Source organism: Morone saxatilis, unplaced genomic scaffold (assembly GCF_004916995.1).
Source record: "Morone saxatilis isolate NCDOM2014 unplaced genomic scaffold, NCSU_SB_2.0 Contig1, whole genome shotgun sequence".
Taxonomy (NCBI): Eukaryota; Metazoa; Chordata; class Actinopteri; family Moronidae; genus Morone; species Morone saxatilis.
The window spans coordinates 7,348,006-7,375,091 of NW_023339651.1; the positions used below are offsets into that span (position 1 = coordinate 7,348,006).

The following is a 27,086-nucleotide window of genomic DNA, read 5'->3' on the forward strand; positions in this document are numbered from 1 at the left end:
GCCAATCATGTTAAAGCTGTAATTCTTAAGCACAACATTTTATATTATATCATTTAAAAAAAAAACATTTGAAATATCCGAGTTGATTAGAAACACTAAAAGCTTCGCTGTTGTGTTGTTGTAATGAAATTCTGTCGTTTAGTTTTTATAAATAAAACGATGTTGCAGACAACAGAACAATCTAAACTAGTTTTATGCACAATTTTATTTGCACAAAGTCTGACATGATTCCGTGAACCCTTGTTATAAATGTATTTCCTACCATAGAGTGTTTCGCACACACAGAATTGATTGAAATTATACACGGAAGTAGAAAGAAAAAAGAAGAAACGTGTACAAAAATACAAATACACGTTGTTTACATTACTAAATATATAAATAGTTGACCTTTTATTGACCTCTAAGTTACATCACTTTTTATTTTAAAATGTTGGAGCAGTATATACAGGCTATTTCATATTCTAATGCGCACTCAAATATATACACACATTATAAATGAATATCACACAGCTATCACAGTGATATTTTTTAAAGGTTCAGGGGTCACTAGAGGTTTTGGACACGCCTCCTGTCAAAACGTCACATCCAAACATGGCAGCTTACTTGAGTCGGTTACACCACATTTCACTCCACGTTTCCAACGCGGAGAAAGCTGCAAACGACCTCGTTTCTAAATTCAAGTTCAATGTGTTCGCGACCCGACTAACCCGCAGCTCCAGGCAGCTGGCTCTCAAAAAAGGAGCGGCGGTTTTTGTGGTGAACGAGCGACCAAACCAGAGATTGAATGAACAACCAGTGGGCGGTACAGGCGCGTATACCGGTGATCTGCACCGGGTCAACGTGGGGAAATACAGCCAGGATCATCCTGCAAAATGTCTGTACGATGTCAGCCCGCATTACTCTTTGGATACTGTAAGCAACGTGTGTTTCGAGGTGGAGGATGTGGAAAGGTCATTCAGGGATCTTCGCCATCTGGGATGCAATTTCCTGGTGCCTCCCACTACAGTTGAGGACGAGAGGGGTGTTGTCACTTACTCTGTGGTTAAATCTATTGTGGGGAATGTGTGCCACACGCTGATTGACAGGACAAAATACGAGGGGAGCTTCTTGCCCGGGTTTGATGTCATTGAAAAGGACTTCAGCTTGGAAGAAGACAATATTTCTTGTCCAATCACTCATTTTGATCACATAACTTACGCCTGTCCCAGGAAAAGCACCCACCAGGTCATGAGGTGGTATGAGATGCTCTTTGGTTTTCAGAGGTTTTTCATTGATAGGTGAGAAGCTATTTCGAGACATGCATTGTTGTATTCTCTGTTTTGTTCCACTTGATCTCAGTATTAAAGATGACTGTTCTTCTGAGCAGTAATGAAGACGTGGACGAAGGTTTTGTCATAAACCAGGGGGGCATTGGTCTACGTCTTACCGCCATGGAGTACTGGAAATGCAGCGAAGCGGGCATCGCTCTCCCCTTTGTGGACAAAAAAGAGCCTGACTGCAAGTTTGTCATTGCAGAATCACTGCCTGAACAAGGTAACAGCAGCCACTTCCCATCATTCAAGGTATTTCGTGTCCTCCATTTTGGGTTATATCATGACTCCTGCATCGCTGTGTGCTTCCCCTATTTCAGGCAGGAATCAGGTTGACACGTTCTTGGAGAAGCACAGGGGCCCTGGGATCCAGCACATTGGGCTGTACACAAAAAACATAGTGTCTACTGCACATACGATGGCTGAAGCTGGTGTCCAGTTTTTCTCCCCTCCTCTTGCCTACTACACTGAGGTTTGACTGACTCCCACAAAACTGCACAACTTATTTTCCATCAGAAATAAACAAATACTGCCTTGAAAAATGCTAGAAATGTCTGTTTTTAAATAGAGAAATAGCAGAGCTGCTCTGGCTTGTGAATTTGCAGCTACACCATGTAAAATGTACACACAGACAACCAATTTATAGTGAATCACTAGGCACCAAAGACCAGTCCATAAAAGAGATCCAAAGATTCTGGGTTTGTGGATTTGTTAGTCCTTAACAGCTCAGCTTCACTTACTTTGTATAATAGAAAATAAAGGCTTTCTTTGTCATTTCACTTGGCAAAATGTCCTTTTAACAAAGCGGTTTCTTTGGCTGATTATGACATTAAACAGTATATAGCACATAGTGGTCAGATTATTGCAAATGTGTCCTTTTCTACCATGATTATCAACTGTCTTACCTATTCTATGTGCTATGACAGGTGGGAAAACGGCAGGAGATAGAGGAGGCGGGACACAACCCCCAGATGCTGGCGCAGCATGGCATTCTCCTGGACACAGACCTGCACCAGGATCCCTCATCACAGACAGCATCCAGAGAAAACAGACGGTGAGAGGCAATCAAGCTGTAATCTCACACACCTTTTTAGAATAGCCTCTGTTCCAGACACTGAGTCTTTTGTCAGTCTTTCTAAAAAGATACGGCTGTCTCATTGGGTCTTCTGTCCATCTTCTGCTGTTCTGGATCGTATTTTTTTTTTTTTTTAAGCATCAAACAATATTTCTTTCTTATATTAACTTATTCAGTGAGTGTTGGTGAGCTGTAGAATCACTGTCAAAGCCTCATGGGAGCTCTAGTTGTTGAGATAGCAAAACAATCTGTCTTTTATTTAAGTTTAAATGATGTTAAATGATGTTAAAGGTTTACTGTCCAGTACAGGAGGACCCATTTAACTTATATGATAATATGTACATAAAACCAATGTTTTAGCTTAAAAATCCCCCCCAAGACATAAAGTAAAGGTCCAATGTGTAACATTTAGGAGACTCAATTGGCAGAAATGGAATATAATATTCACAGGTATGCTTTCATTAGTGTATAATCACCTGGAAATAAGAATCGTTGTGTTTTTGTTACCTTAGAATGAGCCATTCTTATTTATCTATATTAATATATGAATATGTACATTTTGTTCATTTCTAAAGTTTTTCTGCTGGACACAAGATGTCCCCTACTTTACTGTAACATCCATTCTCAGTGTATGTGCACTGGTGGCTTCACACACTTATATGACTTCCATACTGGGCCAGGATTCGCTTCCATAACATATCTCCTGTGTAGTGTAGGTATCAAGTCAACATGGTTCTCAAGGTCACGTAAGACCAACAAAAGTGTCCTTATCTTGTTTTTGTCTGTTTGCAGATACCTACTCCAGGTATTCACCAAGCCCATCTTTACAGAGGACACCTTCTTCCTCGAGCTGATAGAGCGAAGGGGGGCGACGGGATTTGGAGAGGGGAACATCCGGGCACTGTGGAGGTCGGTGCAGGCGCACATGGAGAACGAGAGGGGGTATTCTCGAGGAGAGGGATCCCGAAAAACTGTACAAACTGCACAGTATTAGTCACTCCAAACATTTTTAGCTGAGGTTATTTTATTTTATGTGTTTCATTTACCAATGCAAATGAACTTATTAGGGGGAAAAGGTGTAAAATGTAAAAAAAAAATGTAATTTAAAATGTATTTATGGAAGAGTTTTTCATAGGTGCCCTCTATTTCAGTCGAGTTACATATTGCACTGCTAACAAAGTACAGATTATATATTGTATTAATATCTAATTCCCAACGTGACTGAACAGATAATAGACTGTGAACAGAGTGGTTAAAAAAACAGATGGTACATACAACACTTGAAATGTTACTGCAACACATACACTTGCTGTAAAAGAATGTCTTTTCACTGTGTCACAGCAAAGCATCTGACTGACTCCAGAGCAACTGTTCCTTAATAAATCTATTACTCACAGACGACCGTGAAGAACAATTACTGTCCTCAAAATAATGTGCTCACGCGGGTGGGCCACATTTTCTTGGGTCATCTTGGGTAAACATCACCAGTGACCAGAGATGCAAAGTAAGTACGTTTAATAAAAACAAGTGCTGGTTCTTTACTTGATGTCAATTTTATGCTACTTTACACTCAAACATTTGTATACTAAAACATTTTTTTTACTCCTCTACATTTGTCACAGCTTCAGTTTTGTCTTATTGAGCTGATAACATTTCTAAATACAAAACATGTAATCAAGTTATGAAATATAATGTGTTATAGATTCAACAGTAAATAAAGTACTACAATTAAACACTATTTACACAATGTATTTGTAATAATAATTCATAAATATACCACTCACAGGGGTCATTTCTCTGCACAATGAGTACTTTTACTTACATTATTTATATTTACTTATAATAATGTCAATAGTTAAATCAGTAAGATTATGAAAGCAGAAATTTTACTATTGGAATATTTTTACATTGTTTTATTGCTACATTTACCCTATATAGATTGAACTATTGAACAAGTAGGTAACATTTCTTCCATCTGTACCTGCTATAATATTAAAAGGCTGCCTGTACTGTATGTTTAAGTGCATTTTGCTGATAATACTGTACTTACTGGATGTACAATTTGATTTAAAGTTCTTCAGTGTTCATACAAAAAGAAGAAATACTGAACACTTTATTATTAACTCAGGCCTAGAATAAAGGTCATATCCTATATTTAAAATTCTGTATTTTTAGCCCCACAGTATCCATTTTCTAAAAGGGGAGACTAAAATAGGAGTATTCGTTATTTACTTTATCATATAAACATAATAAAACTGTTCTGAGCTCAACTGGCCTTTTTGTGAATACCTTACTCATGCAGTCACTCATGAACCGTTACTGGAAGAACAGCTGCACCTCTTTCAGATGCTGAAGAGGTTTTAGCAATGTGCATGCTTTGGCAAAAACATCGCTTTAGAGCCTCTTAGAAGGGATCTCCAAACCCACAGAGATGTGCCAATTCAATTAACTTGGCCATAAACATTATAGGCATGGATTAGTGGGATAGATGAGAAGCAGTGAAATTAAGATGGAGTTCCATGAAAGCCATATGTTCTTTTTGTGTTCCGACTGTAGTTACAGTACCCACACTGAATAACTTCAGAGAATAATTTCAACAACAGGCTGCAAAAAGTCAATTTGTAAATGCATGTACTTCTTCATTTTGACAAATGGTGTCAGTGTTTTTCTTTTACTCAAGTGACACACTCTTGGCCAAACAAAACTTTAAAGAGTCAACTATGTTATTGGGATTTACGATCACTGAGAGAAAACTAATGAATTCTAGGAATGACAAACAAACTTAAATGCTGCATTTAGAATAGGTTTACTCCTGCTTCAGCTTTGAAACTAATTTGTGGTACAGAGCTACATGTTTAAACTGGATTTAAAATTGTGAATGAAAACTAATACATCTTAAATCATAAAATGGGGAATTCTGTTAGGGATGATGAAGATTAACTGTTCATTAAAGTTGATAAGACATGGCTCCTGTAACAGGAGTCCTTTAGCCATCTGTCTGCAGCCAGTGTGAACCACAGATGGCATACAGCATTCTGCATGGGGTCTCTGTACTGGGAGTTGGAAGCTCACTTCCTATTTACTGCTAACCATATGCTAGTTACAGTTACATGAACAAAGTCAAAGAGAAATGACTAAAAACACCCAAATCAAAGATTATTATATATCTTAAACACATACACGCTATGCTTCAGTTCAGTCTCGCTGATTGGTGGATACTGCCCTCTGTGGTTTTGACAGTCACAACACACACTGCCAAACTTGTTGAACTGCAAAACTCCTGCTTCTGCACTATTAGCTGTTTTGATCATCTGTTTCCATAAAAGTCATCTGTGCCTTTCGGACTACAAAACACAGAATGCAAAGTTTAGTATGTCATATATTCTGAATTTAGTTGCTAAATCGCTCACTCTCCAGACTGCTGGAGGTGTAAAAAAACAACTTGTCACCCCCACACTGTAGCTTACATAGTGGAGGAGGCAAATCCTCTGTGCCCTTTAACACAAAAGGCAGACAGTCTAAAACCGAGGAGGACAGTCTCACAGTCTGGGGGAGATTAGTGGCACACAACAGATGTTACTCCTTGATTAACAATAGTGTCTGCCAGGGGTGAGCTTCAGCTCCCCACCCTTCTGGGGCCCAGTTTGTTAACTTCAACCCCACAAAATAAATGATCTTACTGCATATGATGTGATAGGATAGGAGGGACTAAAGAATGTGCTGGTCTTTTTGCTGATGCACTTTTTTGGTAGCGTTACAATAATATCCAGTTGATTTACCTTAGTACAGTATTTGTCATGATCATAATTAGTCATTCATCAATTTTCTGATGTTTAAGGATTTGACTATGGCTGTCTGTGGCTCATAATGTATGCACAGTCTCTAAACATGTAGAAAGGTAAATAAACACACAGTTATCATATGTGGACAAGCTGTACTGGAGGTGGTTCTTAACTTTACAAAGTAAAGGGGTTGCAAGAGCTTAACAGGATAGAAAATAAGACAGAAACCTGTTGCTAATGTTTGTTTTTTTTTTCTTGTGAAATAGTGGTTTTACTTCTTCCAGCCTGTTCAAAGTATTCAAAAGATAACAAGGACACATCTCTATTTGGTGGATTAATTTTAAGTGATAAGAAGGGGGAAAACCACTAGTCTTAGTGATATCAATGTGCAGGTGACCATATGCACACATTGCACAATATGTTTGTATATCTGGACAACTTAACTCAGATGGTTAAATAATAGAATATTGAATGCTGATGGACATCGTCATGAAGCCAGAATTAACTTCCTGGAAGGTGAACATCTGTTTGTAATAAATGTATTTATGTAGGACTAACCCTGATTATACTGGACCTTAGCACTTTGAGTGGAAACTATATACTATATTTATACATTTCTCTCTGTAACACACACACACACACCTCTCTTTATATCTCAATATTGTTCTTTAAGTCACACACAGTTGGCAACTTATCATGTTCCCCAATGTATATTGTGAAAGTGCCTTGTCTATATGCTCAGCTCAAAACTGTGATTACTTTTCATTACTGCAGGGCAGATCAGACCACTGGTTGCACGGACGGGGGTTGAAGTCTTACAAAAACTCTTACAGAGATTGATATTTCACTTCCTACCATCACACGATTCAGCTGAATTTGACACGAGCTGCATGTAACGCAAATAAGCCAAATAATTAACGCCAAAGCGAAAGTTTTAGTGGTACAAATAAGTGAGTGGGCCACCCCTCTCCCCTGTCAGAAGTGGTACAGCTCGTGTATGTTGTCATACAGGCTCATTAGCGTGCAGGCTTGGACAGTAGTGCGCTGGGTGATGTTGTAGTTTGCAGGAGCCTGCCTGGAACAGGACGTGAGGTGACCTGCTCGCTTTGCTTCCTTGTTCTGCCTTTCTTCTAAAACAAAACTCAACATGGTCCAGCGAAACTAAGCAGCTACCCGGTGTTTTATTCGGAGAGGCTCTCACCGTGATGCTTGTGAGTGGTAAGTGAGTTTATTTTGTTTTTCGCTCAAATTATTAACTTTCTCTGCTAGCTAATTTAGGGACTCAAGCTAGTTCATGAAGTGTGATGCTCCTTTGTATTTCGCATGAATGGTGATTTTCTTATGCTGACAAGTTAAATTAGAAGTGAAGAGTAACACAGTAGTCCTCTTTGTGGAAACTCAACATAGCTTCAATTATTTAGCTTAGCAACTTTTTTCTCATGTGTACTGCCTTTGCTGTGCTGTCTGTGGTATTACTTACAGAAATGCAGCTGCGAACTGACTGTCTTTTTTTTTTTAGTATGTCTGCATTGCTGACATACATTGCTGTATAAAATAGATTAATAAAGAGACAATGTGATGAAATGTTAGAGGAAGTAAGTTTATGTTAAAACATGTTCATACATATGCAGAGTCTTCAAATAATCCCTGGTAACTACTAGTTTTCATGTCAGTATCAATTCATCCATCTTCTCCACGTAAGCCCAGAAAGTATGTTTGGCTTGTTTGACATCTGACAGTAAGTGTAAACCCAGTCAGATTAGACGACAAAGTGACCAAGTTTTCCACAAAGTTTAAATTCCTTGGATCAAAAGCATTTTATGTAATTTGGCTAGCTTTGAAGTGCAAACACTGTGATCTCAGACTAGGTTTTCACTCATGCATGGCACATATGGCCAGTGTTGTTTGGTGTCACTCATTAAAGACCATGTTAATACTTTGTTTTTTAACATCCTCTGGGTGCATGCTTTCATACCTGACGCCACATTATTTGGCATCCGTGTCATTTCAGTTTTTCTCAGACCCTTCTTGTATGTTACAGTTTGTGCCATTGCAGTGGAATGCTGTCTTATCTTTATCTAGCCAACCTTTCCCTCAGGTATGAAGACAGGGCTGGCTGACATACAATCCAGATTCTGGGGTTAGAGCTTGTTAAACCTAAACTCCTCAGTGTCCCATGGCCATGGTTGTGACTGCCAAAGTTCATAAGTGGCTTAAACATTCATACATTTAAAAGTTAAAAAGAGAACATAGGAGAATTGCTGTTTAAAGTATATGTATGGTTTTATTTTTTGGAGCATTTCATATTTTATCATCAGTTGCTTGTGGCCTTTCTGTTGAGTTCCAAATCCTGTTTGCTCTGTAGCCTGCGTGTAACATTCTGTGAGCTCCCGTCACACCAGTTTCTTTGCCAAACTAATTTCCCTTTCATGAGGGATTTTGGAAAAGGGGTTTAAGGGACTGTTTGTGCTGGTTACTTGGACAAGCTCACTTTTCAGGGCCTTTTCCTCTGAAACCGAGAGGCATCCACCTGGAGGGCTGGCAAGCTCATCTGAAAAACTGTTGAACAGTTTTAGTACAAAGGAGGATGCCTATCAGAGCTTGCAGATGATTCCTCTTTCCACATCCATATCACGGAAAATATTTATACAAAATTGTAAGGCTCTAAGATCCTGTGTATCATAATGGCACTGTTATGACATTGTTCAAACACTCATCCGGAAAAATGTCATTCCCTGACTTTCCCGTGTTGCATCATGTATATATGGTCAGTGGAAGTGGAAGTGTGTGTGTGTGCGTCTGGGGGATTGATCAATTCCTGCATGTAAAACTCTTTCCCCTCCACTCTTCATTTTGATTGAAAGTTAATAGGGCTGTGTCCACTGGATGTGACTTATTCTCATTTGGCTCTATTAACATGCAATGTTATTCTGCTGGAGAAGTAGATGGATGTTGTGTCTCCAACCTTTTGTAATTAAGAGACTTTGTTAGACTTTGCATTCAAGTGGACAACATTTCTCTCCAACTTGGACAGGTGTGTTGAAAGCCTCGATTACAGAGCTCAACAAAGCACTTGTTCAGGACAAATGTATACAGTGCAAGTGATTATGTATGAGATAATTAAACAGCAGGCCTGCTTTAAAACGTAGGCCTCCTCGGCTGCCATGCATAGCCATGCTGAGCCTTTGTGTTTATGGTAAGTGGGCAGCTGCATGCCTGTGAGACCTTGGCTGTACCCCAGGCCTTCAACTGAGCCTGATAACTACTATTGAGGCCTCTCAGCCATGCCTCATTTCTGACTATTCACTCACTGCTTTAAATGTAGAGTGTGCCTCCTGTTTGACATAGCCTAATTTCTGTGAACATGCGGACAGCTGTGGGCTGGCCTGCACCCCTACAATGCGTTTCATACATTTCTTTTCACTCAGTCAGCCGTGGCAAAACTTGGTGGCACCTGCCCTTTGTTATTAATGACAATGATAATTAATGACGACACCGACAAAGACAGTTTGGGGTTTCAAAAACTTCAAAAATGATGCACAGTGCAAAAAGAATAAGAACTAGTTTGCCAATTTGTCACTCAGTTATCTAGTGTTCATGAGCCGTGCATGTCTGTCTGCCTTTTTATGACATGCTCTGTCAACACAGCCACCATTATGACGTGAGAAGTTGAGTCCAAATACGGATCATGTAAAAACGACACTAGAGCTAATAGCTTGGGGGGAAACGAGCTTAGGAGCATGCATATTTTCTCCCAGAGAATCTCTCTATGGGAGGGGAAAGCTCAAACTTTAACCAGCATTCCTTTAACAAGTGGTGTGGTGATGAAGAGCAGCACAAATCCCTCAGTTAGGTTTCAAGTCGGGCTGTCTCAGGTGCTCGGCAGATGCTCGGATTACTGACATGGCCACAATCCTGGGATTGTTGAGAGCAGGACAGATATCTGACTGCCATGCATGCAGGAATGTCAATGGAGGATGTCTGAAAATTCGACTTAACGTTTAAGCTTTTCATCACTTCACAGATGAAAGCTTTGACAAAAACATTTAAACATGGGCGATAAATAGATACAAAAGAAAAAATATATACAAAAGAGTCTTCTAAGTAGCTCACACTTGTTGCACAGTGGCCTGTACAAGGTGCAACAATATCAAACAGTGTTGTTTCCCACCAGCTGTCCAAGTGCTATAAAATGGATTAGTATTAGCTCTAATTGTCAGTCAGACACAAAGCTGCCAAATCCTTATGTAATGTTGGCCTAACCGGTGGGATTACAGCAATGTATGGAAAAGCTGCTCTAATTGGGAAACAGAGCTTTCATGGGTGACCACAGTTTTGATGTCTATTATAAGCTGACAGTCTGTTGTCTTTCTGGACCTGACTGCAATTTGTGAAACCTGGATTGTAATTTAGTACATCTCATCTAGAAAATAGAGCGGAGGTCTGTTCAGGCTTTTGGAAGTTGACTCTAAAGCAAGCATCCGCGATATAGTTGACCGATTCGACTCTGTGGTTTCCTCTCGTGTGCTATCTAGCGCTGTTTTAAGGCCTAGCAATAGCTCACTATTGCTGACACCAAAAGTAGCGATGGTTGAGAAGCTTTTGGTGACGACCACAAAGGAAACGTGGAGTCTCATCAGCTTGTCCAAGGCTGCGTATTGTTGTCTTTTAGGAAGCCCACTGTCACTGCAGACATTGTTACTGCAGAATGTTTGCATGCGATGGAAAGCCACGACTAGGGGACACGTCCTGCAACATTCTTCCTCTTCTCAGAGATTAGACTTCTCAGTTGTCACGGTGGTTCCTGCCCCAAAGCAGATAAAGAGCTATCGAGCTGCAGAAGCATAGAGGTTCCCACTGATTCCAGATAAATGCAGCATGGTTTTGGAGGTGACTCGGGCTTTGACATCAGAAGGGGAGAGGCACTACTTGGGCAGAAATTCTAGATACCTCATTAACAGATTATAGCTTCATCTGCATCTTTGAACACAGCAGTGCATTCAGTATGAGATGAGTGCATTGGGTGTATCCATTAAGCATTGGAAGTCAAGCCATGGACATGGTATGGCTCTTACATTTGCTTTACAGCTTTGTCTATACGTTGTTCTTTGCCAGCACTTCTCAGCATTTTTTCTATTCACTCGTGTCACAAGTTTGAATGCTTCTCAAAGGCCGTGGGGCTACGGGAGAATTTTATAATTGTGTGTTCAACTTATGTCATGGAGCTGAGGAATGTTTATAATTATGTTATAAACCTCGCCCATTTAAAGCACTCGGCTCAGATTTATGGGATAAAAACGTAATGCCTGAGCATGAGAAGGATGATGAACTGTTGCGATTCGCTGTAAGTAGAGTGGGGAGCTACAGTTAGACTTTTTTCCATTTTTCTAGGGAAGGATATTTTCCTTTAGTGTCCTTCTTGTTTGGGTAAACATCATGTTACAGAGCTTTTCTTGACTTTGCCAATTTAATTTCTTTGGGCGAGGTTTTTTTCTTTGTGTCAATGCCAGCTGCATCCATCACCGAGCCATTAAGGGTAATATATAAACAACAGTTTCCCCTCGACAGCACATCCTAGTTATCTCTGCTGTGAAACGCAGATCTGTGTGGTTAATGGCCAAGTACAGTATAAGCTGGCCTGACCTAGTCCAGCTCCAAGCTTTGATCACTTCTTTTCTGTTCACAGAGGGCAAGTCAAAGCTGCCAGGCGTCCCTGAACCGCGTTGATCTCCTTGTAGAACTCTGCTAAAGACAGCCTTACGTTGTCTTCCTGACGTGATAAGTGTCAGTAATGGAAATCATATGCTGAATGTAAACACCACCTCCAGTATGTCAGCTCCCTCAGCCCTCAGGGTCTTGTGATGCTGTGCACCCCCCCCCGCACACACACACTCCACACCCATCACCCACACCTCTGATGTCGCCTCTTTTGTTTCCCACGGCTGTCCCTCCATCTTCCACACAGAAGAACTCTTTTGTTTCACGTACACCGTCTTTCTGTCCCCCCCCCCCCCATTATTTTGCTGCAGTTGTTGTCCATTTACACACTCTGACCTTTGCAGGCATCCAATAACCTCCTTGTGTCCACTGCACTTTGTTAAATCCCATACACTGACGTAGCCCCAAGTGGAACTGATCTGGTGGTAAGTAAAAGTCCTCTCGATGATTTATATTAGATGTACTCTGTGGCTTAATCAGCCTGTTTTACTGTAACCCGTGGTGCAGCACTAATGGCGAGGGGTTGTTTTGATAACCGCAAGGTCAGCTATTTCCCAGCCAGCCCTGAGTATTCAATTACACAACTTTGACTTTGCTCTATTCCTCTCTGTGTGCTCCAGTGTGGAACACTTGAGGAAACTCGCTCTCTCAGATGACTGATAATCCTCCACATAGACAGGCAAGAACAAAACAATGTTATTATAGGTCCAAATTTTTTGGTACACGGCGGAGAGACCGACGGGGGAAGTGAAAATGCAGTTTCAGCCTACAGACATTACAATATGGCGACATAGGCAATGCCTTGCAAATCAAAGCGAGTGCTTGCTTCGGTAATGTTTGCTTGCCTCACTTGAGAGTTAAATGAGCTTGTCAACCACCAACCTCTCTTGAATTTCCCTTTCCAACCATTCACTATAGTGTATATGTTGAACAGATTTGCAGGAGTGACGAGGAAGACAAAGTAACTTCAGATTCCAAACAGTTCATGCCCTCTGTTTTTGTGGTGTGAGATTAGCTCGAGGGTCAATGAATACTCACCAAAGATTTTTTTTTTTCTCTTTTTGACTATCAATATGTCAAGTGCATGAAGGCTTGAAAGGTAGCTCTGAAAAGTTTGTAACTCACTCCTTAATGGAGGATGGTCATAGCAACTGCACTGGCATTGACATGTTTCATACCTCTCTTGCAGCACAATCCACTCTTTTACAGTTTCAGCCACAACATAGCTAAAGACACTGCTTCCATATACGTGGTAGCGCTATAGCCTCCTCATAGCTCCAAAACTCTTGTCAGAATTAGTGCATTTAGCAAAGCAACAATTGTTTGAAACATACAGATCAAAGGCAGAGAAATGTTGCGGAAGAGGAAGTGGAAAAGTTATTAGTGCTTTGACGTCTGGAATCCATTGTTTACTGCTGTGAATCCAGCTGATGTCCTCCACGAACAAGGAAGCTGATACTCAAAAGATAAATTTTCAGTGGAGAGAGCATTGGGTTTGCTCTCCATTGACAGCGTATGTTTCAGCACCTTCACCCAAGGGATCTGTCCTCCCAAATCCAGCCCGGATTGTTCTCTGCTTATATGGTCGACAGAATGTCAGAAATGTACTGAATTCTAATCCTGTGCTCATCTTTGTGTGTCCGCTCAGGATTGGCCAAGGAGTGAAACACATTCCTGAAAGAGTTGAGGGCTGCTGTCTTAAGCTTATGAGAAATCAGCTCGCTCGCACCATGCCCGCCAAGATGGCCGCCAGCATTTCTTGCCCTCACTGGAATGCCTTGGGACAAGGATGTGTGTTGCCATGGTGATCATATACAAGAAAACACTGGAAAAGAAGGGTGCCGACGATGTAACATCCAAAAGTACAGATTTGGGCCCGGTGAGAGGTTATTTTCTACTTGTGTAAGCATTTTCTTTCTGTGTGAAATGTGTCATTTTATGTTTATATGTCGCCCCGCCAACAGGCGTCACCTTCACCTGTCAAGGGGGAAGATGACATGGTGCTGCTCTAAATCAGGAAATTGTTGCCGGCCACTCATCACTTAGCAGTTTTATGGCTCTACATTATATTTTCCTATTTTGTCAACTTGAATCAGAGCTTAAATTTGACTTTTAGCTTCCCCTGAGTGAAATTTGTTGGAAAACTCATAAGTGTTTCCTTACTGAATGTCAGGAGGTGATGTCAAAAGAATTATTTAGATGTTTATATTCCAATTACTGATAATTGCATCATAATAGCTGCTAACTGTTATCAGCAGGGAGTTTGTCATCTGGTGTTGAATCCTATGTGTTCCATTGACTTCACTCAAAATGACAAAGGAGTATTTTAGTTCCAATAGGCTGAGCCACTGACTCATTTTCTAATCGGCATCCATGCAGTAGAACCCTTCTCTCTGTCAGCACAGAGTGAGAAAATTCCCCCACCAATGTGGACTGAGTTTGCCCTCTCAGCCACGTGAAATGAAGTCACTTCTCTGTGGCTGAGCGTCAATCAGAGGCATTTATGGTGGAACTCTCTCTGTTGATGGGTCGCACTTAGTCAACATACACTTTCGAGGCCAAATATACATACAGACATTTTGACTCTCCAGTACTTTGTGCTGTAATTTGTTGATTTATTTGACTTTTTATTGCAAGAACCTCCTATTTTTATGCAAACTTATTTACATGACGTTCTGGTTTCTGCCAAGCTGACAGTGAATCTCTTGTATTTCTGCAGTTTCAGGCACAGACCATGAGCCAGGGGACTGCACTTTTCTCTTGTGGACTCATGGGTAAGGTCTGCCATCTTGCTCACACATTCTGACCTGTAATGGTCACATCCATTCAGTAGTAAATAAATAAGTAGTAATTTAGTTGAGAAACCTTAAATAAAACAGGGGAGTATCTGTTTTAGGAACGGAATTGCTGCTTCGGTATAAATTAAACAGCATAGCAACATCTCTGAGGGCTGAAAATATTCTAACACCATATTTCTTCTTTTTGGGGCTACTGTTGTCAGTCAATGCGGCCTACTTTCCATCACAAACTAGATATGACTTCTTCCACACCAGGTAGAGGCCGGAAAACGTAAGGCGTTCAGTGGCGGCAGTGGTTGGGAGGGGATTGTCGTATTGTAACATTTCACAGAAAGTACGGGCAACAAGCCAGCCTCGGCTGCATCTGGTCGATAGTTACACGCCATTATGTCAAACATGTCTGACAAGTGTTTCTGCCAAGTTAAAATGTGTACTAATAACTATGTGTGATCGGCTTATCATTAGCAGGGATCTCATGGCACTGCTGCATGCTTCAAAGCTGAGGTCATGTTGTCCCCAAGTTAAAAAATTTGGTTATGACTACAAAGGTGCATATCCTTAGTTTACCCTGCTGTATCAATAACAGTCTTTACAGTCTTTGTATTCTAAGATAAAATGGCATTCTCTCCCTGCAGTAATTTGGCATCAAGTATGTAAGACTGTCAAAGTCCTGGCAGAGAACACAGCAGTAGGTGTTGTTAACACTGCCCTTTGTTCTTCATCCTGCCTGTGTACTGTAGATGACATTTTGGGGATTTTATATCCAGTGGAGAAGAATAGACCTTTTGCATACCAGGAGTGGGCAGTGGCTTTGACGTTGAGTGTCTGACTCAGAGTTGACTGACCAGTTCAGTTCGCTGACCCATTCAACGATTCAAGAGTGTTTCTGTTGTGGCAATAACAGGTGCTTTCCTGGGTTGGTAGCTATGGTGCTGGGGCTGTTATTCAACAATAGCAGATAGAGAGCTGATCTGATACAGAACTCTTGTAGATCTCAACAAAAGACTACAAGCTTTAGTCAGAATGTTTATGATGGGTTATTGACATTTTATCAAGCCTCACTCCAGCAGATACGAGGTTTGATATTGAGTCAGTTAGACATTAAGCTCTGTTCCCTTTCCCAATTAGCTGTGCTTACAGGCTATGACACTAAAGCAGTGCCTGGAGGACAGGATTTATTTTTAGACAAAGCAGCGAGTAGTGTCAATACAAAGTACACATGCTGGGACCAATGCGCTGAGTCGCTGACCCAGACTGGAGCAGTGTCATGGATGTTGTCCATGTTGAAGTTGCCAAACTTAACCCTCTCACGATCGTAGAACCTTAGCACTAAAAAACATGTTGTTTTTTCAGAGGTTTGTGCCTAGAGTGATTATATAGTGTTTTCTTCTTCTAAAGGTGTTTGCACACCAGGTCTGCATTTCTACACGTGTTTTTATTTGTCCTCCACAAAACAGATCGCTTTTTTAAAATTCTATTCGATACTATGGAATAAAAAGCAGCCCTCAAGCAGTGGTGATGATGATGTCACTCCTAATGAAAAATAAAGTGTGAATGGCAGGGAGATTTTACAAGCTAATACCAGAGTTGGAGAGTTATTTCAAGACCTGCTGTCTCATGGCAGGAGCCAAGTTTGATACATTTCATAAAATAGCTGGAAGCACAAAAAGAAAAAGAGAAAAGTATGATCAAGTTGATCCTGAACAGGAGCAGTATGATAGACAAAAGGAAAACAACACACACAAAAAAAAACATCACACAAAAAAAGTTCCTGTGTTTGTTTCATAAATAGCATTCACCTTATTTGAACCTTTTGTCATATGCAAAAAAATGTTAATAGGTAAGCATAATAATAATGAATCTGGTGTGTTGTTGCAGAGACAAGCCGGTGGCATGAGGTGGGTCACAGCTGTGCCATACAGCAAAGGCCAGTTGGGACCAGCCTGGAGAGCCTGTGGGACGTCCTGCCTGAGGTGCATAAAAGTTCAGCCCACTGGGATTGGGATGTTGGCTCCACTTCGAGCACAATCACCAGCTTGTTGCAAGACCTCAGCCTGACTGAGGCTGCGTCCTCGCACTCCACTGCACCGCCCAGCAAGCGGCAGTGCCGGTCCCTGTCTTGCTCAGACGAGCTCGGCGGTTGCCGCTCTACCTGGCGCCCTCAGGGCTCTCGCGTGTGGACAACGGTGGAGAAGCGGAGGTGCCACAGTGGAGGCAGCGTCCAGCGCGGCGGTGTTGGGAGCACGCAGCTCGGCTTCCCAGCCATGCAGCGCAGCTCAAGCTTCAGCCTGCCTGCCCGCTCTAACACCCTGGAGCTGCCCTGCTTCACCCAACGTCTCCCCTGCCCCTCTGCCTTCACCAGCCTGACGCCCTCTTCCTCAATGCCCCTGTCCGAGCCCTCGGCGCAGCCCCTCTACCTCTCTCATGAACAGATCTGCCTCCCTGAGCCTCGTGGACCCTCGCCACCCAGCTCCCCTGACTCCACTCCCGAGCTGGAGCGCCGTGGTGGACAAGGGGGTCTCGCCCGTAGTCGTTCACAACCATGTGTCCTCAACGACAAGAAGATCGGTGTGAAGCGCAGAAGACCAGCTGACACACAGAGGCCTTCTTTGGACCTGGCCAAGATGACCCAGGTTGGTATTTAAGTGGTACTTTGTAAAACACATCACACAGAAAGAAACTGCTTTGTATCATATATAATCAGGACAATTTGAAAACAAACTGGCAGTATTTGATCGTATGCTATTTGATGTCTAACATACGCCTAATGAACAGCAAAGTAATCTTAACTAATAATAATAATGGGACCTGAGCATGTCACGTTAGAAGCAATTTCCAGTGACATTTTGTGTGGCAGTCATTTATTGGTTGAACTCGCCACAGCCCTCTTGCGTGCTCCAAAAGATCACTGTCCAGAGCATGAGACAGGACAGGAAATAGTCATGCCAGCTGGGAGCTCTGCTAGGTCCATCAGTCTCACTAACATTAGCTATTTATACTCCACTGTTGTGGCAATTTGCTCCCTCCATGTTGGATAAACAAACACTTCCAACTAAGATCACACCATTGTGTCCGTTCTCCCTCAGCACACCTCAAAGTGTTTCTGCAGGCATTGCTGTTAAATGAAGGCCATCGTTCATTCATGCAGGCTTATTCTGGGTCACATTCCATTGTGTGGGTGTGTGCCCTTTTTAATGTGCTTCTAGGGGAAAAAAGGTGGTTGAATCAAAGCAGGAATTAAGAAGTCAGTCAGAAATGATCTTATGAAATCACCGGCTTGAGGTTATCCTCTGAAGTGGAGCATGAAGTGGAGCATGAAGCCGAGCAAGTTTCGGCAGACCATCAGCCTGTTCGCCTGCACATCCCGGCAGGCATTTGTCTCTTTGCCCCACAAGCACACAGACACATGTAGTAAAATTTCACACGTACACCGACTGGATCATAAACAGAGCTGGACTTGGCCCCTCTGAGAAAGTCACCCAGAGTTCAGCAGTGTCTTAACAACAGCGCTGCTGTGACACGACAAGCAGACGCCACACACGCTCCAAACAGGGACGAGGTCAGAGTGGAGAAAAAAAAGCCTTAGGCGAGGCAACCAACAATATTTTCACAGAGGAACGTCAGGGTGCTGAGATTGTTAGCATTGGATCTGTCCTGCTGTTTGTGCATTGTGTTCTCTGTTCTCCTCTATTAAAAGGGACTGCTGTGACATTGGTTTGTAGCTCAGGTGGAAGGAACAAAGCCTTTGAAACCACTAAAATGTTTTATTTATTGTTATTTGAAAGGTCTTTTTAAATTTCTCTCAAGTGACTCTGGTTTAGAAACCAGGCCTCCAGAAAATGACTTCCAGACTTTTTGGCCCTGTCATCAGCACTACCTCTGGGTTTAGTTGCAATAGTTGACACAAAAATAAACTGACAACAGTTTTCACTATGTACTAACTGTATAATAACTTAATCGTTTTAGTAATTTATCAAGCAATAATGGCAAACATTTGCCAGTTCCACTACCAGCATGATTTTCTTTGTTTTATATGATTTTAAATGTAATGTCCTTTGGTGTTGCACTGTTGATTGGATAAAACAAACAGTTTGATCCCCTTCTGATGGGCAATTCTCACTATTTTCTGACAGTTTATGGGCTAAATGTTGCGAAATTTCCTTTTTTTGTTTTGAAGTGTGTAGCTGTGAAAGATTCAGGAACTCACAGTGGAAAAGATGTTCACTTGTGATGAGTAAACTTGCTTGGCACTCAACTCGGCGGCGGGGGGGGGGGGGGGGGGCTTTATCGTGCGTCACCCTATCAGTATTCAAAGTCACCTTACTATTCACAGATGGGTCACAGTGCTGAGTGTGTCTCTAAAGTGTCCTCTCATCCACACGCCACAGCGGTGTAGTTTACCCAGGGAGAAACTGCTACCCTCTGCGTGGCTCACTGCGGCTCCATGAATGTCAGGAAGTAGAGCAGCTGTGGCAGAGGTTATGGATCGTTGCACTGGGGAGATGCGTGTTGGGTAAAGAGATATTGATTTCTGTAAATTCAGCTCAGTGGGTGGATCGCTGCCACAACCGGGCCTCATGAGCTATTGATCAGCTTTTATTGAAGGAGAGTCAAGGTCAGTATGGATGAGGAGACTTTCTGCACTCTTCTCCATTTCATTCAGAGAGGTGGGGACGACAGTAGCAGACAAACACGGACACCGGCAGCACTTATTCATGACCCTCATTGTTATGTGGTGCAGTAAGTTGTGTGAGGACATTCTGTGGAAGAGGGTTTTCTCTGCCTGAAACTTCCTCTGCAGAACACCTCTGGACTTAATGTCAATGGCACCATTTTGCTATAGTCCAGAATTACTCGTAGCCTTAGCAGCTGGTGTGGTCTGGGCCAGAAGCATGATGTTGGAGACTGAAGTGCTAATGCACAAGGCAGCAATGTGACACTGAACTGGTGCTGAAGAATGTACCCGCTTGACCAGCCAAGAAAAGTAGAAGGGGCCCCGTTTGATCTACTGCTGCCCAGTGTAGAGACGTTTCTCACTGCAGACGAAGAGGTGGATCATAGCTTTACATGACTCCCTTTCTTCTCTACCTTATGCATCGGCTCTAACCACTTTGGTCTCTGTAAACACAGATCTGATGGGTGATAAATCCTGAATATGTGACATTATAGTCATAATAGAGCTGACATGATCAGTGACCGACAAATAATCAATTTAGCATTTTATGTAATTTATCAAACAAAGTCACAAACATTTATAGGTTCTAGCTCTCTCTAGACTTGAAACCTGCTGCTTTATTAGGAGTTTTTTTTTTTACTTTTTCAAAATGTAAACACAGGTTTCATTTGATTAGTCAAGTGACTAGTCAAGAGCAGTTATTAATTTAAGTTAGTAATTTATCAAATAGAAATGCCAAATAAGTTCCAGCTTCTATAATGTGAGGATGTGCAGCCTTTTTCTGTATCTCATATCATAAACTAAATCCCTTTGGGCTTTTTAACTCTTGTTTAGACAAAATAAGCGGGTAGAAGATGACACTTTGCCTTACCTTGCCGTGTTGGACCTTTAATCGTGTAAAAGGCATGGATTAATCTTTTAATCTATCGATTAGTTGCAGCTGTAGTTCATACACTTGGCTGTGAGATGCAGCCCCAACAGTCCCATGCTTGTTAAGTATTGCATAAGCACACAATTGACGGGAGGTTTCACAGAGGGCCTATTCTCCTGTGTCCTACTGGCCTAACACCGTAGTGGTCAGGCATGAGGCAGCTGTCCTGCCTTCTCCACATTAGCTGTACAGATTGGATAAGCCTCTGTCATAAAGCCTCCCGCTCCAGCGCGCACAGCTGTCACAGAACTTGCCTGCAGCAGTGTTGGCACATGTGGATTTGCCTAAGGAAGTTTCTTGGTTTCCCAGATGTATGTGTCCATTGTACAGTGCCAGTGAAAGGCCAGCAGAGTCAAAAGGCTGACATGAGTGATGTCTGCCCTCTGGGTATCTGGCCACTTGCTGCCTGGGTTTCCGTTGGACCTCAGATCACATAGCCCCACTCGTCCAACTACCAGTTGCTCCAGTATGTAATGCAGGCTAAATTTATACCCTTCAAATCTTGTTACTTTTTTGTATTATAGTGGTTGTTGCCCAGTGTCCAGCTCTGACCTCATAGACTCACCCACACACTCTTATGAGTACAGTAGAGAGATTGTTTTCATAAGATGGCTGTATGCTTTTAGTTTTGTTTGTGCCCTAGTTAGGACATGGGTCAAAGTCCAAGATGAAGGAAACGTTTTTGATTTCCTTACTAAATATGCCATGACCATTGAGACCATGGACTCCTACCAGACCAAAGATTGGATGTACTTGTTTCCTTGAAAACATAAATCTTAAGCTTAAAATTGCCTTTCTGTCCTTCCACAGAAACTTCGGAATTTCCACAGCCTTAGCTGCCCCGGAATCCCAGGCGAAGACGGCTGCGAGTCAAGCCAGGCCCGCCTTACTCTCAGGAGCACCGCTCAGTGCGACACAGACGACTCATCTGCAAACGAACACAGCCCGGAGGACGTTCAACCTCGGACCAAAGATGGCGAGATCACCAGGAACGTGTCTTCAGACCCCACCATCGAGGAGGTGGACTGGAACTCCACAGACTGCGGCGATGTGACACCAGGGACAACCAACGGGAAGGACAATGAGCCTCTGTGGGCGGGGCTGTGTAGCATGAGGAAGGATGCGTATCAGCTTGGAGGCGAGCTCGACATTGAGCAAATTGAGAGGAACTGAGCTGGACCGTCTTCCTCTCGGGGGAAGCTAATTTAGGGGACTGAAAGTTGATCACCAGTTGGTACAGTAAACAGTACTGATAGTCTTAAGGACAAAGCAAGTGGAAAAGCTAATGCAATAGAGTAAAAGAGTATTCCAGCACTTGTTTTTTTCTTTTTTTTTCAAGGAGAAATTGAGCAGGAGCATTGTGGGCTCAAAGCCTATTTTTTGGGGACTTTGTGTAGTCAGAAGCTACTTCTGCACTGTGCGGTATCTCAACTGTGTCTCAGGAGAAACAAGGAAGTCGGGGAGGACAGATTTGGGTGGAGATAATAAAACTGATAAATAGAAAAATGATATATTAATGTTGGCTCAGAGATTGGGGTCTTTAACATTTCTCTGTAACCCTGATTACCTTCATTGTACTACATTTGGAGAGAATGCACAGCAGGTTTGTATAAATTCTCTGCACTAGAACAAGCGTCTGTTCCTCTGACCTTTTTCAGTCGTACATGGGTACATGATGGATAGAAATGGAGACTACTTCGAGAGCTACTGTTAGTAAAGCCCCTTTCGCTCTTACTGAGCAACAAGCTGCACGCACACACAACCTGTAAAGTATATTGAAGAGCTTAACATTTCACACCGTAACATCAGGCTTCTCTCTGAGATGTATGCTCCTGTTTGTTTTGAGAGAAACCTTGTGATGCTAATAGCATTAATATTCTTTCTTTTTACGATTTGTAACTACAAAGTTATGTAAAACATGAGCATATTTCTATACAAATAAACACAGTTTTAAATGTGTCATTTGTAATCACATTATTTCAGCGTCTTTACTCACAAAGTTTGGGATGCCAGCTCTCAAGGTTCACTGTAAGGTTCTTATTTTCAGGTAATTATGAACTCATGAAAACATATTCCATTTCTGCCAATAGATCCTCCTCCTCAGATTGGATTTTGGCAAATGCCTGTATTAGTTAGTGGTTGAATATAATGTAATGAATCAAGTATTGTACTTTTTATTTCTACTTGAGAACATTGTATGCATCTCAGTGGCAAATATTATTTTACTCTAAAATCTATAATGAGCTCGATGCATTGAATACTATAGTAGAATAAACTACCAAATACATGCTTGAATGTTAATGCACCTGTAATAATGTAACACACCTAATGATCATCTAATGCATAATATACAGCACTGACGTGGGTAATTCTGCTTACATACACTTACTTTTGATATTTTTAAGTGCATCTTGCTGATAAAACTTGCAGGACTTAACTGTGTAATGGTTACTTTCACTGCCATTAGCAGAGCACATGCATTAACAGCAAGGTCATTGTTGGAGACATCTTTAATGCAACAATGCAGACTGACCCAATTAAGTAGCAGGAAAAGACAATCACAACCTTAGTAGTGGTACTACTGATGAGCCTGTGTTTGTGTGCTGAAGCGGGGAGTGAGTAGGGATGACGCCGGGCAGGGGTGGGAAGTCCGGTCCCTGTTTCTTTTCTTTTTTTGATGGCGGGTGGAGTGGTGGAGCTGAGCGGCGGTTCACCCCAGAGACCTCACTCCCTCCCTGCGCTAGGAAACAAAAGGGGCTTTTTCACTGAGGAGCACAGTGACGTGGGAGGCGGCTGTGAATGTGGGCCATGTGTCAGAGCTGCTGCTGCCGCTGCTCCGTTTGTCTGCTTCCCCTCCCCAACCCCCGGTGCCTGTGCAAACCTCCAGAATTATACTGTCGTTAACTTTCTGATTGCTGCTTCAGTACGACTGCGTATGATGTCTGCGTGTTTTGTCAGGCTTGCAACGATGCTTGTAAATCTTTGAAAGCGTAAGGTGCCACTGAGGGAGGGACCGTCACCTCATTAAAGACCTGCTGAGTAAATTGAAGATTGCTTGACATGCTATACTCCAGGCTCAAATGCCACACAAAGCATAACTGTGGGATTAAATTTGCATACAAGGCAAATGCATACTTGTGTAATGGACTTGATGACTATGCTGTAGCATGAGAATCTTTATGCTTGCATACTGAGGTCATACTTCTGGTACATGCAAGCCCGCTGCTTTTAACCAGTTAAGCCCCTTTCGGGTAATGAGTCGAGAAGGAAGTGGGTAAACAGAATCCTTGTAAACGTGCTGTGTGGCAGACTGACATACTGAGGGCCCCTGGCCTTTAATCAGTGGAGTGACAGAAGTGAAAGGAGGCTATGTTCTGACAGAAGATAGGAGCAGGAGGGGTGTGCCGTGCCGATGTCCTGAGCTATACTTGTCCACAACCCCCACCAGCACTGACACAACAGGGTGGTGGTCACTCCTAAACCTTTGGGAGGTTTTGGACAGTCTTATTTGCTCTAGTGATGATTTGAACCACCATCATTTTATTTTGAAAGACACGTGAGAGATTTCCCATTTGACAAAAAAAAAAAGAAAAGAAAATCAATCAATTTCAGTAGTGGAACTTTTCGCATAAACAAATTCAAGCATGAAACTGAATCTTGGCACTAGTTCTTGGGCTTGGTGCTTACCCCCGCTTGGCAGCGCAAATGTGGTTGGGGTGAAAAACAATTTAGCAGTAGCACCCGGCCACAAAACATTTCCAGTTGAGCAAGTGTCGTCTGAAGTTTTTCAAATAAAAACCGAGCAGGACAAAGGACTTTAGCTCTAAATGACAAAAAGCCTTTTTTGTGTACATACGCACTGAATCGTTACTCTATTGGAGGTAGCTGTCATGTTCAATCTCACCCACATTCTTTGTTGGCTCATGCAGGACCAAACCGCAAACTGTGTGAGGTACAAGTAATGTTTTATGTTCAGCCAGTGTTGAGACTGAGCAGCAATAGTCTGCACCCACATAGGCCTTCTCTTGTCAAATAGTTGTTGAGTTTTAAGAAAGAGGTGTCAGCAAGAGGATTGTAGGACCCAAGGTGTGAGCACTCAAACTGAAAGCTTTGGCTTTTACAAAAGGTAACTGGACTCCCTCACTGGAAAGCAGAGACAGCTTTTAAAATTGAGGTCAGCTGTAAGCCTTTTGCAGACCAGGACAGTTAGTTTACACTGCACAATGACATACGACCACCCCTTCGACTGGATTATATATACGCACAAGTTTGGGTATGACATCACAGGGTCATGCTTTGTGTCTGGGGAGCCAGGCCTCGGAGGCTTTAGCGGGCAGTCGAGCAAGGGGTTGCGTCCTAGAAGGGGGGCCTATGACCGCTGTGACCATGTAAGCAGAGTACAGACCGCTCTGTGTGAGACAATTCTCAGATTGCCTGCAAAGACTCACAGGGGTGGGGTCGGGGGTAACCAGGAGAGGGAGGAAATTCAGGCCTCCGCTCCAAACCCGATGACTTCTGAAGTTTCACAGCCCTCCCACGCCACTGAGCACTGTTGGCACTGCTGCCCACAAGGGAAGAGTGATGAAATGTGGGGAAACCATGTGGCTTTGGTGAGTACGAGCAAGAGGCCTCCACATGGACGGCGCTCCACACACAGAAGGGAGGGGGACAAATAACTTGACTGCTGTCAAAACAAGGACAGGTTTTCATGAATAACGGTGCATTTGGGGCTGCAGGTGTGCGACACTGTCTGGTCAGCTGACCTGCCGTTTCCTGTCGAACAGGAAGAGCAAAATGAGCAGAGATGAAAGTTCAAGGTAACACACAGCTGGCAGTTGTTAAGGTGGGTAAATGCAGGTGCGCTACAGAGCAGCAGTGTGTGTGCCGTGTAAGAGGAGCCTAACCCAAACAGATGACATAAAAACGTATATGAATGTGAGCTCGGGGACACACTGCAGCAGTGTGTATGCTCTGCAAAGATGTAGCACGATCTCGGGGGGCCTCATTTCTAAAAATGTCTGACTTCTTTTTAGATTTAATTTCATAATTATTCCAACACATAGGATTAAAACTGAATAGTCTTCATATTTTAGACAAAATTAGTCAATTGAAGTTACTAATATTGTCTATGACACTTAAAAAAACAAAATACAAATAACAACTTTACTGGATTTGGTTACAAACATAAACCTTGCACAAATGAGGACCCCAGGAGAATGTTATCACTGGATGCAGGAGATTGGGACGGACACGTTTAACATTAGGAGTCACATTCTTCCACTAATGTGTCTGTCTCCGCACACATGACACATTCTGCAGGGCTTTGTGTCCCTGAGGTGTCAGTCAACATAAGATGAAAATGAGATCATGAGCTTAGCTTGGTAACCTGAAGTATAAGAAGAGGAAGGAGGTAAGGGCGGAGACACCCTGGAGACAGTCATAATCATATTGTAGTATAGCATAGTAATATGACTGCAGAAGCCAATATGTAAAGATGAGCATTTAGTGTGTTGCAAATGAGGTCGACTTAAAGGGAGTGACATTTGCAAGAAGAATGCCAAATTTGGAAAATTCTGAGTACTTTTCTGGGTTAGTTAACTATAATGAATTGTTTAGTCTTCAACATGTCATGAAAATAAAGAGGACTGCCAGTTTCAAGTTCCTAAATCCCAGGGTTGCTTATTTTGTCTAAGAAGCAGTTTCTAGCTGCTTTGTAAGGCTGTACTTAGGCACTGTAGTTAGCACTGCCAACATACTTACAATGACAATGCTTACAGCCTGATGCTTAGCAGATACAATGTTTACCATGTCCACATCTTAGTTCCACATCTGCAAATTAGTACAAAACAGCAGTTTTGCAGCTTTTTGGTCATAAACTGAAGTATTGGACAAACTCAAGAGTTTTTTACCTGAATGAAAAGTTAAAGGATTAATAATCTGGACCAAAGTGGTGGCCCCCTGTGCTTCCACTACCACAGTTTATATCTTGATCAGTTACTTACAACAATTAATAAATAATTTAAATAATTTAACATAATAAGTACAATAATGTTCTGTTGACTGACGGATTGATTGATCTTTCATTTCCTGTGAATAAGCGCCTAATCGCTTTAGGCCTAACCGCATTTACTTGAGACGACACTTAATGCATATCAACAGGTTAACTGCATTAACATGTAACACAGTGAGAAAACAACACAATACAGATGTTAAAAAAAAGTCCAAAGATGACAAACTGATGTACCAATAACCTCCAGCTGGTATATCACAACAGCTTCAGTCAAGGATTTGACAGTATGTTAAGTCTGTCCTTACTGTCCTGTGTCAATGAGGTCATACATGCCCAGACATGTCTCCTGAAATGAGGTCATCTCTATTATTTGAAAGGTAATCTTGCTTCACAGTCTGTGGTCACAGTGTGGGAATCAATGTGCTGCCCTCCAGCAAGAATATCACTGTTTACCTATCAGGCCGCCTGCAGGGGTAAACTGCTGCTAATTTGTAACTTGTGTGAAATGGGTGGATGACCTCGGGCCAGCCTGAGAGGTGTGGTCATCAACCAGCAAGCTTTGAGGCATGTGTGTGTGTTTGTGTCTAACACCTAGCGATGATGAACCTGCCAAGGGGAGCTGTTGAAAACTGTGGCCTACATCCCTCAGAATTACTTCACTTCCACGAACTGGAAAAAAAAAATAACCTAGTTAAAGCCAAGTGAATTCATTCGAGAGTAGTCAAATACAATGTTTAATAGCTCCATACAAGGCCAGCAGGCAGTAACATAATGGACAAAACACTCA

At 42.2% G+C, this 27,086-nt stretch overlaps 2 protein-coding genes and 1 long non-coding RNA gene across 5 annotated transcripts in view; all 3 read left to right on the forward strand.

Annotated features, from left to right (window-relative positions):
- The first annotated feature begins 558 nt into the window (after window positions 1–558).
- On the forward strand, window positions 559–3,778 carry hpdl (4-hydroxyphenylpyruvate dioxygenase-like). Its single transcript, XM_035658512.1, has 5 exons — window positions 559–1,277; window positions 1,367–1,533; window positions 1,631–1,782; window positions 2,237–2,364; window positions 3,178–3,778. Exons 1-5 carry the CDS (start codon window positions 592–594, stop codon window positions 3,377–3,379), a joined length of 1,335 nt encoding a protein of 444 aa, XP_035514405.1. The 5' UTR covers window positions 559–591; the 3' UTR covers window positions 3,380–3,778.
- A 3,409-nt stretch (window positions 3,779–7,187) lies between these two features.
- fam53b (family with sequence similarity 53 member B) lies at window positions 7,188–22,251 on the forward strand. 3 transcript variants are annotated; one of them, XM_035663170.1, is made up of 5 exons: window positions 7,188–7,378; window positions 13,534–13,787; window positions 14,605–14,659; window positions 16,562–17,316; window positions 21,100–22,251. In XM_035663170.1, exons 2-5 carry the CDS (start codon window positions 13,659–13,661, stop codon window positions 21,460–21,462), a joined length of 1,302 nt encoding a protein of 433 aa, XP_035519063.1. In that variant the 5' UTR covers window positions 7,188–7,378; window positions 13,534–13,658; the 3' UTR covers window positions 21,463–22,251. The 3 variants fall into 3 exon arrangements, with proteins under 3 accessions (XP_035519063.1, XP_035519053.1, XP_035519071.1); XM_035663160.1 differs by having other exon boundaries at window positions 7,189–7,385; XM_035663178.1 differs by having other exon boundaries at window positions 7,190–7,385; window positions 13,534–13,764.
- Window positions 22,252–24,542: 2,291 nt separating this feature from the next.
- Window positions 24,543–27,086, forward strand: part of LOC118326187 — a 21,246-nt gene continuing 18,702 nt past the window's right edge. The window contains exons 1-2 of the long non-coding RNA XR_004796624.1: window positions 24,543–24,899; window positions 25,026–25,132. This is a non-coding gene — a long non-coding RNA (uncharacterized LOC118326187). The remainder of the gene's footprint in view (window positions 24,900–25,025; window positions 25,133–27,086) is intronic.